Source organism: Haliotis asinina, chromosome 13, assembly GCF_037392515.1.
Source record: "Haliotis asinina isolate JCU_RB_2024 chromosome 13, JCU_Hal_asi_v2, whole genome shotgun sequence".
NCBI lineage: Eukaryota > Metazoa > Mollusca > Gastropoda > Lepetellida > Haliotidae > Haliotis > Haliotis asinina.
This window is the reverse complement of record NC_090292.1, coordinates 400,666-414,883: the sequence shown is the minus strand read 5'-3', so window position 1 is coordinate 414,883 and position 14,218 is coordinate 400,666. Positions and strand designations below refer to the sequence as shown.

General features: G+C 41.8%; 1 protein-coding gene across 1 annotated transcript in view; it reads left to right on the top strand.

Moving 5' to 3' along the window:
- Positions 1-8,151, top strand: part of LOC137260300 (E3 ubiquitin-protein ligase DCST1-like) — a 65,977-nt gene extending 57,826 nt beyond the window's left edge. Inside the window, exons 14-17 of the mRNA XM_067797984.1 lie at positions 654-796; positions 3,881-3,994; positions 6,518-6,703; positions 8,047-8,151. Of these exons, the coding sequence (XP_067654085.1) occupies positions 654-796; positions 3,881-3,994; positions 6,518-6,703; positions 8,047-8,151 (548 nt within the window). The remainder of the gene's footprint in view (positions 1-653; positions 797-3,880; positions 3,995-6,517; positions 6,704-8,046) is intronic.
- The last annotated feature ends 6,067 nt before the right edge of the window (positions 8,152-14,218 follow it).

Below are 14,218 nucleotides of genomic sequence, written 5' to 3'. Positions count from 1 at the left end.
AGTGTGAATTTGACTGTATTTCATTACAGCTTTTAAAAGGCTTATGCATTATTTCCATCCATTTCATTATAACACAGTTGTAAAAACTTCTCAGTGGATTCACGTCGTGAAAGGTTAATTTAACAGTATTGGGGTGCATTTTCTAATCCCAAAAAGCCTACATTGTTTTTGTATGCGATATGGGTTGAAGGCGAATAGAGACGAAACCTGACATATACTACATACATACAATAATAACAATGTAAGACATGTGAGCCATAATTTGAATTCATCAACAAGACCAGCGTACCAGTACAGTACCCAGTTTTGGAGGGTTAACTAGTACCCAGTTTTGGAGGGTTAACTCGTATGTTAAGCTGAGGAATGGGATAGCAGTCAGTGGAATAGCATCATGTAGCATGACCTCAGGTAGACAGTTGACGTGTCTGTATGTGCTTGCTCGTGTCCGTGTGCATCTACTTGTGTTCGTATGGTTTTGCTTGTGTCTGTGTTCCTGCTTGTGTCCATGTGTGCCTGTTTGTGTCTATATGTGCTCGCTTGTGTCTGTGTGTTCCTGCTTGTGTCCATGTGTGCCAGCTCGTCTCCATGTCTTCTATCAGTCGACATGAATGTGGTGTTATCTCTGATTCCTATAATGTGTGGTGTGCCTCCAGACTGCCTGCCTACTCCGACAAAGGTCGACACACGCATTATCGTGACCATCTACTGCATCTACGTGTGCGTGTGGGTTTTCATGTACTTCGAGGCATACGGCCTGCGACTGCGAAGGCAAATATGCTGCTTCTTCTACAGGAAGGTAGGTAACCCTGTTTCAGCTTGAGACGTCTCTACATTGATGGAATGATATAGCCACAGTGACACTGAAGAAAGCGGTTTGTTGTTTTGTTACGGTCTGGGAGAACTATCTACAATGCTAATATGGCTCGAATACTGCAAGCTAAATACATCTTGGTGTTGTTTGAGTTTACTCCTAAGAGTTAGACTTCCCCAAAGTCATACGTCCCAATTGTCAGACAAATCAATCAGGGCCCACTTGCACAAAGCAAGCTTAGTGCTAAAATGATTGTAACTCCTATTCACCAGCATAGGCTTAGGATTGTTATAATGCTAAGATCGTTTTGTGCAAGTGGGCTCAGGAGTGACTGCAGTTACAATCCAGTCTTACCTACTGATACAGTGAACCTGTCCCATACACTAATGACATGGTGTTCACGTTTGCACAGAAATACTATGATCAGAATAGTAATGTTGACTAGCTTACTCAATCGCTGGTGATGTACCGTCAAGACGTGCTCAGGGAAGTGCACTACAACTAGAGACGTCATACTGAATGTGTCTAGTACATACGCACGCGCACGCACACACACACACACACACACACACACACACACCAAGAGAGAGAACCTTGGTAAGGTTCATCAGTACATTGAGAAAGTGGACCCGAGAAGAGACTACACCTTTTCAATCCATGTACAACGATGAAGTAGCTCCGCTGAGAGCTGATGTTGCACACAACATGCCTTCTTTCCACAATGTCAGTAGTGCATTTTACAGATACTTGCAAACATCCATACCAACCCTACTACAGAGTTGACGTGACATCAACCTGTTGACATGATGACACAAGATGGTCGACGGTTCCTGCTTTTCAGCAATTGAGACGATGACGAGTTGATAGCCATTTCAACAGAAGACCAGATAGCCAACCTGCTGTGGGCAGACATCATGTACATGGACAGCGCCTTTTACTCTTGCCCGGCCTTGTGGAGTCAACTGATGCCTGATCGACACAACCTCTGCCAGACTACTCAGACTGGTAAAGGACAAAGTTCAAGAGATGCGCAACCGTGCTGTTAGAGTACAGATTTTGAGCTAGCAGCCATCCGAGCTATAAGTCAAGGGGAGGTTTGCTTTTTTTAATTTCACCTAGAGAGTTTGCAAGAAGACGCAAGATCTTGGTCTGGCTGTCCCGTACAATGAAGATGCTGAAGTACAGAGGTGGATACGGCGAGCTGGTGGGCGTCCTCTGCGTCCTGGAGCGGCGTTCTGGACACATAGATGCCACAGATGAACGAGACACCAGACATAAACGACTACATTGTAGACACATGGGTTGATGATGGGGCCCGATTTCCTTAACATCTTCCCACACACAAACAAGGAAGGCTTCAGCAGAAGATTAAACATCCTCCCCTAGTGTTGATGTCCACGTGACCCGCGGCAAGCATCTAGCATCTACCGAAATCATCTAGAAGATTGAGAGAGAGCCAATCCCAGATGATAAACATTGGTGCTGGTCCCTCAAAGACGAAGAGGATCTACGGGGAAACTGAAAACATCTGCAAGAGACACAGTGTACAGGAGGGATGATAAACATGGCAAACGTTCAGAATAAACTACTGTCTTTAAATAGACAAGCACATATCCTTTTGTCAGACTGCATCATGGCAAACATTCAGGTAGACATGTTCAGTATATGTTACTTTGTCTTCAAATGGGCCAGCACGTATCCATTTTTATTACTTTTGTCAGACTGCATCATGGCAAACGTCCAGGTAGACATGTTCAGTATATGCCACTGTCTTCAAATGGGCCAGCACATATCCTTTTGGTAGAGTGCCATGGCAAACGTTCAGGTAGACATTCCCAGCTCTCAGAATGGGGAAAGTTTGGCATATGAATGATACAGATCAAGACAAGTATTGTTGTGAAGGGACGTTTAGTGTTATGTCCAGAGTAGATGACTACTGAACTTATATACACAAACACATAGTCTTAACTGGGGACAAAAGAAAGTAGTGCTGTCTACATGAATATATCTTGTGACCTTATTCTGAGAGGATACGAGTGTTGTACATGGATATATTCACTTGCTGTTTTCAGAGAGTGGGTGAGTTTAGTTGTACGCTGCTTTTAGCAATATCATGTCGGAGGACACCGGAAATGGACTTCACACACTGTACCCATCTTCATAGTAAGAGGACCCTAGTGTTGTGCATGTATACTTACCTTACCTCACACTTGCATTTGGTACTTAACTCGTGGTAATAATTCTTTATCTCGAATAACATTGAATTGCGTATGATGCACGGAAATTACCGATACATCAGCCTGTATGCCCCGAGGACCAGTGAACAACGAATTCATCATACTAAAACCTCAATGATAACTCTGAATTGTTTGACGCGCTACTACAAAACATTTTTGGAGCCATTTGTAGGTCACATAGTTTCCTTAGTATTCAGTAAAATCCAGAAAAGGTGAAATCAGTACAAAGTATATCATACAAGACTATCCAGACCCCAGTTATTCTACCTTTAGAAGGTATTGTTTGACTTTCCCTATATGAAGCCTCTACACATGCTTACATTACAACCTAACCCAGTTTTCCCAGTGGGTCTCTTGTGGTGGAGAGTTATCCATCAAGCATATACTGCTTGACAACGTGGGCTTTTCAACTACAAGGGGCTCGCATTTCGAAACGACAAATCTGAAAGACCTGTTTTGCCGCGTGAGCGGGCATCTCATTATTAGCTACCTGAGGGAAGTTGATATGTACCATAAATTGTACCTACGTAAATCAATAACGGATGGCCTGTTTTTGATTTTGGTGTTTTGAATTGCTGCTTTTAAATGATAATGCAATGAATATACATGTTTTCAAAATAAAACCCATTTTGTACTTTGTACTTCAAATGGGTATGAAACCAGACTTGATCTCGTCACTGGATTTCACTGGAATACTGCTGACGTGACGTAAAACTCAACTCAACTGTGTAGGCGGGTTACATTCAATTGTAATAGAAGAACCCTCAGCCATCAGAAAACGACATTTATCTGTGAGGTACCATAAGTATACAAATTCACATGCTGATTTCAGAGAGAGAAGAAACGAGTGCTCTACATGTACAATGACATGTTGAAGAAGCGGAAGGGGTTCCTCCGTCAGATGAGACACAGGGTTAGAAAGCAGGTGAAAGCAGGAACTCTCACAGTACGTATACTCATTCTAACTGTATATATACCCACACTACCTGCACGTAAGCCATCTTTACCTTTAAATATATCCATTACTTATACAAGTGCACATTAGCCATCTCAAGGTTTTCATGTTACCACTGTATGTGCATGTATATCCACACTATCTTAACATATACCATCGCTATTTGTACGGCTACCAACGGTAACTGTACGTATACTGCATCTATCTGTTCGGCTACTACCAGTAAATGTACGCATACTATATCTGTACGGCTACAACCTGTACCTGTTCGTATACTACATCTATACATCTATACTATCTGTATGGCTACGAACTTTACCTGTACAAATTTAATAATATTTAGAGGATACCAAACGACCTTCCGTGTTATACCATTTTTATTAAACGAGTTAATGATTTGGTATCAAAAGAGCGAAAGCATTGTGACGTCATACCTTAGTAGCGTAATGACGTCATGCGTCTAGCGATATTATACTAGTGTAATATTGCCGTGCAAATATTACACTGCAGTGTCATCCAAGGGTCGAGTAATAAGCCAAAACATTACACACGTTGTATGTGTTGATAGTTAATTATTTAACATGAAGACAAGCGGTTTTTATGGATGACAACTTCTTTATTCATTTCTTCTCTCGAAGAAGAAAGAACATACCTCGAAACTTCGTGACTCTTCACAATAAAGAAGTTGTCATCCATGAAAAAGCGCGTGCCTTTATGTGTATCACTTCTAAACGCCCTTCAAAGACTCTAATTATTTAACACGGATGTACGTGTGCGTGCCGGTGCCTGGTGATCGCCTTTCACTGAAACACTCCAGAACATGCTAACAGCATACGGAGAGGGGCGTGCGTTGCCATGGTGACAGACTAAAGCTTAGTCTCACTTAAGATTTTGCTGAGACCGTTTCAGGATCCAGTCTTAGCCCGAGTTTTACTTAAGCAAAAACAACCGAACCTGAGACAAATTTCATGCTAAATAACTTTCATACTGAAGACACTTTCATGATCCCGGGCCAAACTAATATGGTGTATGTTGGCTTTAATGTGATTGACTGTGGAGGATTTAGAATCGTTGTTTCTCACTGAGGTCTGATGTTCTTTAATCCTAGTGGTGACTGGTCTTGAGGTTTCACCAGCGCAAGATTTGCCACAGTCGCATTCTATGTGGTAGACAACACCTGTGGGATATGGTTATATTTGTGAGCCCAGAGAGGTTCATTTGAGGGCCTCTTTGTATTCACATAAGAAAGTAAATACTAAGTCTAAGTTCCTACCCAGTTTGCCATGATTTTGAATATAGGATTGACTCTAGATTACAGTATTGTCTCAGGAATAAAAGTTTATTTTGGTTTGGTTTTGGAGACTAAGCCATAGAATGTATACATGGTTTTGGGGTATGTATGTGTGATGTTAAACAGTTCCTCCCTGAAATGTCATGCGGCCAACTTATCATGTGACTCGATTGATGGAATTTAACAGCTCAACCAGTCAGGAGTGATAAGGAGGTAACATGTCCACCCTAATATCCAACACAAAATATCCATGTTATCTCTTTATCACTGTTGATAGATAGAATTACAGTCACACTTCACCTTATCAAGTTGTAACTCTCCTCTTTTTATCAAACCGTGAATCAACTCATACAGATCATGGTGGACTGTCTCCGTCATGTTCTGTTTTCTCTCGTTGTGTGAGAATAGATCTTGTTCAACTGTCACCATAGTACAACTACCTTGTGCAAATGTTGCAGTGTTTAACATCTTATCTTGTACATATATTTCAGCGTGTAACATTCAGTGTTGTGCATTTGTCAAAATAATTTACACTGCAACATGTCCGATTTTCACAAAAGTTGTTCATGAACTTTGTAATGTTAGAATACAGATGTTACTTACAATACGTCTCTTTATTGCTTGCTGGATTCACACCTCGTTCTGTTATGGACTGGTTTCATCTTGGGACTAAACATGCAACAGAAATTGGAGGCTCATTCAAGATTGAAATTCAATATATAAACAAAATCCTTAGTTGAATTTTGAGTGCAACCAATAATTCGTATGGTGTTTAGCGAGGAGAAGCGTTCTTGCCATCCTCGGGAACATGTCGAACTTGCCAAATATTACAGACATCAAATGCGTGCCTAAGGCCGATGTCAGGAACATTTAGATCATGTTTCTTGATCAGGCGGAAATGTTGGATGATATTACTTGGGCCTTCATTTAGGAGACTACTGAATTTAGACTCTAAAAAAGAAAAAAGTGTCAATAGAACAAAAGCATTCTGATGAAGTGTTGAAATATAAGTTAAGAAGGAAAAGAAAACATTTGATTGCAAGCAGGAAAAGGGGGGAAAACAAATGGATGGAAAGTAATCGGCTCGAAGTACAAGATTTTCGCGCTGATCGCATCTCAACACATGATTACAATGAAGTGTTTACGTATAATGTATTCCTACAGGTGTGCTCACTGTATTAGATGCTTGTATATGACCTGTTTCCATGTTCACATCATTACAGCGTCCCACAGGTGTGTTCAGTGCCCTCTTGCAAGAGTTTCCGCGATGCTGCAAGTTCCTGGAGAGATTCAATAAGATCAAAATCAAGTGTCTCATATGTGAGGATCCGAAGGACAACGACTTCCACAAATGTGAAACAGAAGGCTGCAATTTCACATACTGTAAAGACTGTTGGCTTGATGTCAAAGTGGGTAACAGGCATGGCTTGTGTGGTTGGGTAAATCCAGGGAATTACATACCCAGTGTATTGAACATCTGTCTCTCTGAAACACGTTGCTTTTGAAAATCATCAACTTTAATGTCTTTGTATTCTCTGTCTTTATGATCTTTGCATTCTCTGTCTGAAACATTATTGTGTTGTCTGTCTGAAACGTCATTGCATTCTCTGTCTGAAACATTATTGTGTTGTCTGTCTGAAACGTCATTGCATTCTCTGTCTGAAACGTCCTTGTGTTGTCTGTCTGAAACGTCATTGCATTCTCTGTCTGAAACGTCCTTGTGTTGTCTGTCTGAAACGTCATTGCATTCTCTGTCTGAAACGTCCTTGTGTTGTCTATCTGAAACGTCATTGTGTTGTCTGTCTGAAACGTCATTGCATTCTCTGTGTGAGACGTCATTGTGTTGTCTGTCTGAAACGTCATTGTGTTGTCTGTCTGAAACGTCCTTGCATTCTCTGTGTGAGACGTCATTGTGTTGTCTGTCTGAAACGTCATTGTGTTGTCTGTCTGAAACGTCCTTGCATTCTCTGTCTAAAACGTCCTTGTGTTGTCTGTCCAAAATGTCAGTGTCTTCTCTGCCTTAACTTCATTGTCCTCTCTGTCTGAAAAACATCATTGTCCTTTTAGTCGGGAACATCGTTGTCTTCTCTGTCTGAAATGTATTGTCGTCACTATCTTAAACGTCGTCGTCCTCTGTCTGAAACATTGCTTTCTGTGTGAGGCGTCAATGTCCTCTATCTCTTTAACGTCATTGCCTTCTCTGTTGTAAAAGTTGGTGCCATATGTGTTTTAAATGTCATTGTCATCTCTGTCTTAAACATCATTTCCGTCTCTGTCATTAACGTCGGTGTTTTCTCTTTCTTTATAACATTTTAGTCTTCTGTGATTTAAATGTCATTGTCTTCTCTGTCTGAAACATTAGCATTTTCTCTAGCTTTGACATTAACTTCAGTGTCTTAAATTTCATTGCATTTTGTCTTCATAGTGACTGCCTTCACAGTAGTAAACGTCAAGTTCTTCTTGTCTTTAGCATCAATCTACTCTTTCCTTAACTTTATTGTCAGTTCTGTCTGAAACGTCAGTGCCTTCTCTTTCCAAACCGTCACTGCCATATCTGTCTGAAACGTGAGTCTGACATGGCAGCGTCTGCACTATAATAAAAAATCATTGCTTTCTCTGTCCTCAACGTTGCTGGCTATTGTGTCTTAATATCACTGTCTTCTCTGTTTCTACCGTCGCTCCCACCTCTGTCTGGAATGTCAGCATTTCCACTGTCATTAACATGATTGTCTTCTCTGTCCTTGTGTTGCAGAAAAAATGCTATGCATGTCAACAGCCTCAAGCTGGAAGTTACACAGACAGCGTATCTGCTACTGACGATGACAGCGACATCACCGATGATGATATCTTCGATTAGTTTAATTTTGTTGTGTTTAGTATCGTCATTTCGATAAATGTGTATCGAGCAAAACTGCGTGTTCCATGTACAGACGATCGCATCCATGATTTCATTGGCAGTATTGATGTGCGGAAGGTGAAACGTCAGCAGTCTGTTTGAGGTATGAGTAACCTGCCTTCAGCAAGGACATTTTGTTCAGAGCCTAGCAGTGCTGAGAGACAAGTTTCGTTTAGACAAGTTTGCATTTACCACTGCAAAAGTAGGGAAAGTTAGTAAGTAAACTTCGTTCATTTTAGCTTACATTTCGTACGTTTGCGTTACTCTCATACGGATGTATTGGCAAACTTACAAATTATGTTTGTGTAATTTCAACTGCTTGGTTTATTTAATATGTACTCGTTCATTTTAGTGCTATTTCATATTTGGCGTAAATAATTTCAGTGCAGCTTTGCCTATTTTAAGAATTACCGTAAATGTCCTGAATACTTGCATCAATTTATTTTCTAAGAAATAACGCTAATTTCGGGTTTTTGTTTGTCTATATGTTTAAGAAATCTTTTCAAGCAGCTTTGGCCGTTGATATTTTATGTACAATATTTCACGGCGTAAAGCAATGTCATTGTTATTTTCATTACATCTTCTAGTTTCCTACTTGTATAATGCATTATCATTCAGTTTCCTTCTTGTATAATGCATTATCATTCATTATTAAGTAATTGTCATTGTGTCAACGTGATGAACATGACTTTAATTTGAATAACTGTGCATTAAAACTTGAAAATACTCACAATGACATTCCGGCATCCATGGTGTATATAACCTATAACATTGTAATGGTGTTTGCTTCTCACACTTGGATAATTGCAGTTGGTGTATACTGATAATTACAATCAGTTACTGGCCATGTGGACGGAGATGATATAAACACACTCAGATGTCTGCAGCTGATAACGTTCTTGAGTCGGTATTCTAATATACGACAAAATGTTATGGATGTCAACTTTTCTTTATTGTTTTCACAACATTTCTGGGCTATTCCTTGCCCCTTCAGAATTAGTTACTGGCCATGTGAACGATGATGATATAAAGATACTCAGGTTGTTATTCACTGAAGGATAACAATGTTAGTACGCATGGTCTCAGTTACAAATGACTTTCAATGTTTCCAACATTCCTGTTCTTATTTCACACTGGTTTTGAAAAGTGAAAGTGAAATCCCAAATATGACATATGTTGCATTTGACCACTTTCTAAATGGCATCGTGTAATCATGGTTTTGAAAAGTCCATCTACTACTAAAAATGGTCACTAATTAAATACAAACTTTAACAAGACATGTTTTTCCATCTCTTCATACAAGCTCAGTTCCACAGCGAGTAAAAAATTATGAAGGGGTGAATATTGCCAACTGCCAGAAAAAATAAGTCTGGTTACGTGAAGATGTGGGTTAGGATTGGTCTTGAACAACTTATGTTTGTTGTAAGAGAGAACTAATGACTAATGGGTCATATGATCATATATGAATTTGGAAATTTTAACTATAAATTGTATATTTATAAACTTATCCCATTTCACGATTTGCATTTCTCCATCTTCCTTCGACGCTTAGTGCAATGAATTAGAACTCTCCCTGTATGCCTCACTTGTCCATACGCCCGTGTCCCACAGACTGCTCTCCTCATAGGACAGTACCATGCTAAGCACGCGGCACGCTGCCCTATCTACCCACGTGACTACCTTAGAGTGATCATTGTCTTCTTGGAGCCACCACCGTTATCTAAGTAGTGGGGAGGATGGGTGGGCATACATTTCCTGAGATATGATAAGTATGTAAATATACAATTTATAGCCAAAATTTCCAAATTTTTTAACTTATCCTATCTCACGATTTGCACTTATCCCACGGTTGGACGGCGGGTCGCAGATTACCCTTTGTCGCAAAGCAATGGTAGTATACAGATACAAACAAACAAGAGAGGCCGGATGCTACCATCATAGTTGGATTCCCTTGAACCCCTTGATTTAGTAAATTTAAATCAGAAAGCTCAAAGATTTAACGTTCAGTATCTAAACAACACCATATGGCTTTCACTACATACCACAGTAAGACCACAACGGTGTGCTAGGGCACTTAAGAGCTAGAACGCTACGAAATCCGCAAAGGAATTCAGGAAGGACTCGCTACACCGACGTGATTGCTCCATGGAGTAGAGGTCAGCAAGCGAGATTGTCGAACTCTTCTATATCGCAAATGCAGGAACTGACCGCTGTAGATCCGTATAGACACTTACTACAATCAACCAATAACAGTGTGCGAAGAGTTCTAACCCCAGAAGAATCGAAAACAAAACTCATAAGTAGATTTCAGAATTTTATTCAGTATGCACACGAGTGCAAACGTATAATGTACACTATAATTATCTGCGTTGACAGGCCGAAGACAATTGCTGGTTCCAAACTGGGGGAGATCTTGGACGTCAGTGACCGATGAGTCCCTCAGACAAGTGGAAGAATGTTTTAACATTGTATCTGAGCGCCAAAAGCAACCCTCCATGATGTACTCTGACAGGGCAAAGAGATAAATCTTCCTCACCATCAGGCCCAAGAATAGTTGACAACGGACGAATAGTAAACATTCTATCCGGTTTGTCCTGTTCTAACACAAACCCAGAAAAACTCTGCCATGACGTTTCCGTTCAAAACGTACATGATTCACATGAAGAGCGTGTAACTCCGAAATACGAGCCCCAGTAGCTGATGCTACTAAGAAGTTTTGAATGTTATTTGTTCAAACTCCTTATCATATTCACTAAACACCAAGTGACGGAGGATGACTGACAAATCCCATGCAAGAGGACTAAACTTCTTAGACTGGTCAGCAAACCTGAACGATCGAAGCAGATACTGGAGCTCGGGAGTAGTAGACATCTTGGTTCCAGTAGTTCTGGCAAGAACTGAATTATTGGCAGCCAGATAGGTTGGCAATATATATTAGTACCTTAGGTTTGTTTGTGGTCCGTTAATGCTGTTGGAATTACGCAACAACCTGAGGTGACGTAGTGGTGGGAGAATGAATTCTCCTAATACAACAGTGATGTTCAAATTTCTTCCATTTATCCTCATACAATGGAACGAGTCGAAGCCTGTGCGCAGGGGTTACATTGTAGCTACTCTGTGAGAGTAACCCTTGGCTATCAGGGACTTTTGTAAATGCGCCATACGTGCAGACTGAGGGTTTGTGATGGCCCGTGGTACATGTCTACAGGTGGATGACGGAGTACGTCGTTGTGAATGGGTAACGGTACTGGATTCAGTTCTCCTAGCTGTTTTAGGCTGACAAATCAACTTCATGCTAGCCAAAGGGTGCCACCAAAAGCAGACGAATCTTGCTGGTTGCAAGTTCTGCCGCCCAGTGTTGAATGGCTAGAATGATGGCCTTGAATTCCAATTCGTTGATGTGAAGGGTCTTTTCTGCGAACAACCACTGCCCGGCCACTGGATGATGAAGAAACACCCCCAACCCCCGAGGGATGCGTCTACGAACAGGTGAAGACTCGATGTGAAGGGCAGCAAAGAGACTCCGGCGCAGACATTCTGTTCCTCGAGCCACCAACAAAACCTGGACGTAGTTGCACTGGAAGACGAATACCCCCCCCCCCCCCCCCCCCCCCCCCGAGGTTGTAGTTTCGGATGTATGGGCACAGAAACATCTGAAGGGGACGATCGCGAAGTTGTAGTTGGCCCCTGTAAGTCAGTGCTTGTGCCGACTTCAACAACCCGAGTAACTCTTGCCGCAAGGTTCTGGGTGAATCCAATGCCAGAGGTAGAATGTGGCGAAATGTGTCCCATCTGCCCTGAGGTACAAACAACATGCGCTGTTGTATGTCGAATACCGCCCCTATGAATTGTAATCTCCGGCTCGGTCTTAACTCTGACTTAAAGTTCAGGAGCCATCCTAATTGCCCTAGCAACTTGGTGGGTGAACTGCCTGTGGGAATGAAGGACAACTGGATCCTGCTGAGCGATGTAGCTCTCAAAAGTGATTCCCCGACAATGCAGGTAGTTTGTTATCGGCATGGTTATCCGAGTAAAAAGCCACTGGGCCAAAGACATTCCAAACGGTAGTACCATCCATTGGTTATGACGCCCTTGGAACGTGAACCGAAGATATTTCCGGTCGTCTAGATGTATTGGTATGTGAAGATAGGCTTCTTGCAGATCGAGAGAAATGAGATAGCCCCCTCTCTTCAATATGGTGCATAGAAGATTGATTGGCGCCATCGAAATTGGAGCGATGGTGACATAAACCGGGCATTGAACTGTTTCGTGTTGAATCTCAAACTAAGTTTGTTTGAATTCTTTTTCGGCACCGGAAAGATGGGAGAGTAGAACCCCGGAGTATCATGGACAGGATCGACCTGTGGCACAGCATGATTGTCCAGAGGTGTCTCTATATAGTGGCCTGAAGAACCAAGTTTTGATTCAGAGGGTAAGTACGTTATAGAGAAGTGACTGTGAGAGGGGGTTCCCGATAACAGGCATCTGATATCCGTGAGTGAGAATGTCCGAAACGTACGGATCTCCGAGAATGTCCAAGTTGGGTGCATACTTTCCTAACCTCCCGCCCACCGGTCAGTCGAAGGTCGGGACGGTCAGACCAAGTCAGGCAGCGATCTCTGTTGCTTGTAAGAGCCACTTCCGGCCTCAGGACCGGACTTAGGGGGCTGATAGGTGGCGCCACCACGAGATTTCCAACTCCTGTTCCGCGACTGGGTGAAATGTTTGTCACGAAAACAATCCTTCAAATCTGGGTTGGTTGGAGAAAACCGTGGCATTCTGCGTTGAAGGGCCAAAAGAGAAAATACAGGGCTCTATTCTCTTCACCATTTGTACCATATCATTTGGGTACACCGCAAGGACACATACGCTATCCTTTCCATCTTTACGCGGACGATCCTGTTTCTTAGATTAAAATCTATGGGGAATATTTCTGCTGAAGACTCATCCCGAGCTATCACAAACTGTGTAAATGGCATCAGCCTTTCGATGCAGCACACTTTTCTACAGTTTAAGTGACTGTGTTTCAGCCATATTTGTGCTGTTATTGAGTGTAGACGTTATGTAGCTAGTAAAGCTCCAGTATCATTTCTTCAGGGTGGCGAGGTTAGTGATCAGATTCATGAGGTGATTGCTAAATTTAACTCACACGTTAATGCCCAACGTTTTTAGGGCATTCAATGTACACAGAATTAGATAAAGTCGCTGTCTTTAATCCTAGGAGCAACAATCCAGTTAGATGTAAATCAAGGTATAAGCCATATTGGTCTCCGGAGCTTCAGTGTCAGTGGGACAAGGTCAGGGTCGCAGAAAGGGCGCGGCTGGATTGTAAAACTATCAAGAGGAAAGGTCTTAAACATATGTTTGTGTCTGAAAGGAAGATGTTTGATAGACCACTGAGAAAGGCTAAACGTATGTATCAGACGGATGAACAGCAGCGTGTATTAGAGAAATATGCAGATCGGGATTCCCGTATTTTTTGGAAGACAATCGGTGGAATAGGTATTTCTAGTGATAGACACAACAGTATGCCATGGGAAGTAATGGCTGATGGTGAGACTTCCACGGATAGAGCAACTGTTCTCGGTAAATGGCAGGCTGACTATTCTTCGCTGTTCTTAGATGTCGATTCTCCTTCCTTTGACAACACCCACCTTCAGCATGTCAACAATGTAACTAAGGGTGACGTGATTCACATGACCCATCCACGCATTGACACCAGTGACCTCGATTCACCCATTCTTCTAAGCGAGGTTGAACATGCAGTCGCACGTGTTACACGTGGAGAGGCTGCTGGCGCCGACTGTTTACCGGCTCTTAAAAACAAATCCTGTATTGCAATTCTACACAGAGTTTATTAATTTTTGTTTTAAGTTCAGCATTGTACCCGATATTTGGCGTCATAGTTTTATTAGTCCAATTAACAAGCAGGACTCGGACCCACGTGACCCACTTAGTTATCGAGGTATATCCATGTTGTTAGTCCCTTGTAAGATCTACTCGGATATACTCAATTTCCGACTTTGTA